This window comes from Amblyomma maculatum, chromosome 7 (genome assembly GCF_055883805.1).
Source record: "Amblyomma maculatum isolate TAMU_Amacu chromosome 7, ASM5588380v1, whole genome shotgun sequence".
Taxonomy (NCBI): domain Eukaryota; kingdom Metazoa; phylum Arthropoda; class Arachnida; order Ixodida; family Ixodidae; genus Amblyomma; species Amblyomma maculatum.
In genome coordinates this window covers 109653043-109655511 of record NC_139350.1, presented here as the reverse complement: position 1 = coordinate 109655511, position 2469 = coordinate 109653043, and the positions used below count along the sequence as shown (strand labels likewise).

At 42.7% G+C, this 2469-nt stretch overlaps 1 protein-coding gene across 1 annotated transcript; it reads left to right on the top strand.

Moving 5' to 3' along the window:
• The first annotated feature begins 867 nt into the window (after window positions 1-867).
• LOC146184418 (uncharacterized) lies at window positions 868-1906 on the top strand. The gene is made up of 2 exons (XM_084609382.1): window positions 868-1151; window positions 1324-1906. Exons 1-2 carry the CDS (start codon window positions 1112-1114, stop codon window positions 1845-1847), a joined length of 564 nt encoding a protein of 187 aa, XP_084465508.1. The 5' UTR covers window positions 868-1111; the 3' UTR covers window positions 1848-1906.
• Window positions 1907-2469: the final 563 nt, after the last annotated feature.

Genomic DNA, 2469 nt, shown 5'->3' with positions numbered 1-2469 from the left:
TTTTCAGTGTTTACTTAATTTTTACAATAAATATGGTTAGATCTGCTAAGTATATTCACTTTTTGGCATTTTTTATAAGTGCCGGGTATTTTGCCTCATTATGGTAAGAACGGCTGGGAAGTGGACAAGGAAGAGGAAGTTTCGCGTTTCACCGTTTCGCATAGTTTCGTTCGCCGTTTCGCCAGTTTCGCGGCAATCAATTTACAAGGAAAGAAAACTTCCTCCATGGAAAGAAACGAACGAGGAGCCGGCACGTCGAAGTGCTAGTTTTTCAAAAATAAGGGGGCGAGTGCGCCATGTGACACTTTCAACGTGGAAGCAAGGTGGAAGAAGCTGATTTCGTTTCGTTGACATTGAGATCCTTCGAGACTTTCTAGAGTCTGCATTATGCAAGAAATGCGGGAAAGGTGAGCTTCAGCTAAACAAACAAATTGATGAGAGGAGTGGACTGGCGTGCACCATGAATGTCTGTTGCGATGAATGCGGTGCGACGAGCTCATTCAAGACATCTAAGCGATCACAAAGAGGTTTGTTTGAGGTAAATGAGCGGCATGTTTTTGCGCTACGGACATGTGGAAACGGACTGCTGGCTGGCCGTGTGATATGCGCTGCTATGAACATGCCTCCGCCGCCTACAAAATTTACGTCTTACACTGCGCCTACTGCATGCTACAGCGACAGTTGCTTTACGAAGCATCACCCGGACCGTTGACGACGTGAAGGTTGACATGCTCGGCATTTCTCATCCACATAATCGCTGCTACTGTGGATGGAGCCTGGATGAAGAGAGGGCATTCATCCCTGCACGGTTTCGTCACTCATTTCAGCTGACACACAAGGTGCTAGACTTCGAAATGGAGACTGAGTTCTGATATCTGTTCGCGAAATCTCCACACTGACAGCAGCCAAAGCAACACAAATTGGACCGTCCGGAGGTGTGGAAGCTGCGGGTGCTGTGAAGATTTTTGCGCGGTCTGTTGAAAAACATGGAGTGGTGTACACCAAATATATTGGTGATGGGGACAGCAAGGCATACTTTGTTGTGAAAGCAGCAAAACCATATAGCAAAGGCATTGAAAAGCACGAGTATGTCGGTCATGTGCAAAAGCGTATGGAAACCAGGATTAGAAACCTGAAGACTAGTTTGAAAGGTAAGAAGCTGTCAGATGGACTTCCACTATTTGGGAGGCCATCTTACAAAAAAAGATATCGGCTCCCTACAATTTTACTACGCCAAGGCCATTCATGAGAACACTGATAGCTTAGAAAGCATGTGAAAAGCCGTGTGTGCAATCTATTTTCATAAGTTATCCACTGACGCAGAGCCCAACCGTGACCCAAAGGAGCGTCATCATGGTGTGGGTACAACCGTGCCCTCAGTAAAGGTAATACTGAGGCATATTGCCATAAAAACAGCCTGCCAACTGCTGTTCTGGAAGCAGTCAAGCCAGTGTTCTTTATCATCACCAGGCCTTCTGAGCAAGTGTCTCCACGGCAGGACACAAAACACCAACGAGTCAATGAATCAACTGATTTGGTGCCGCTGTCCGAAAAAATTTGTTGACACTGACACGTTGAAACTTGCCACTTGCGATGCTGTAACATACTACAATGACGGTAATCAAGCACGAATCGCTGTTTTGGAAACACTTGGCATCAAGTTAGGTGTGTTCTGTACAGTTGGTCTGAACCGGCTTGACAAGGAGCGTGTTGAAAGGGCTGAGTTCCGAAGCTCATCAGAAAGCAAGGAGCATTGCAGAAAAGAGAAACATGAAGGAAGGCTTTTGGGAAGACACCAAAAAAGCCAGGAAGTGTGTGTACTCTGCTGGTGCATTCTGATCTTGTAGTGCAGGTGCAAACACAAAAATGTGTTTTTCTCAATATCACTTTTTGAAATTTTTCGGAACTTAATGTACCTTTTCTGGAAAACTATACAGCCTATTAAGCTGAAATTTTCCCAGATTATACTCGCATCCCTTGCAAGTAATTTGAACGTAAATGTTCGAAAAAATCACCGAGTTATAATTTAAAAAAAAAAAAAAAAAAGATTATTGGAAAGATCCTCCACGGCACGAGACATGTGACATAATTTTTCTTTTCTTGTGATGTGAATGGGGGAAAGCATTTTTTAAAGGTTCCAGTTAAACCCACTATTATACAAAATTATTGTGCAAAATTTCACGGTCATGCTGTTTTTTTTTTGTTTCTGATAAAAGGTACATTTTATTTTCCATCATAGCTTACAATTTGGTTCTCAACTACAAAAAAAAATGAAAAGGGCTGCAGTGAAAAAATTACACCAAATTAAGACCAATGCTATTCCTATTGAATGTGCAAATTTTCATGCTAATATATACAACAGTTGTTGAGATATAAAGCTAAAAACAAGATAGCTCATGCACCCTACCTTACCCCCTTGAAGGCAGAACATCTTACCGCCTGCTTCCTCATCAGCAAATGAAATATCAA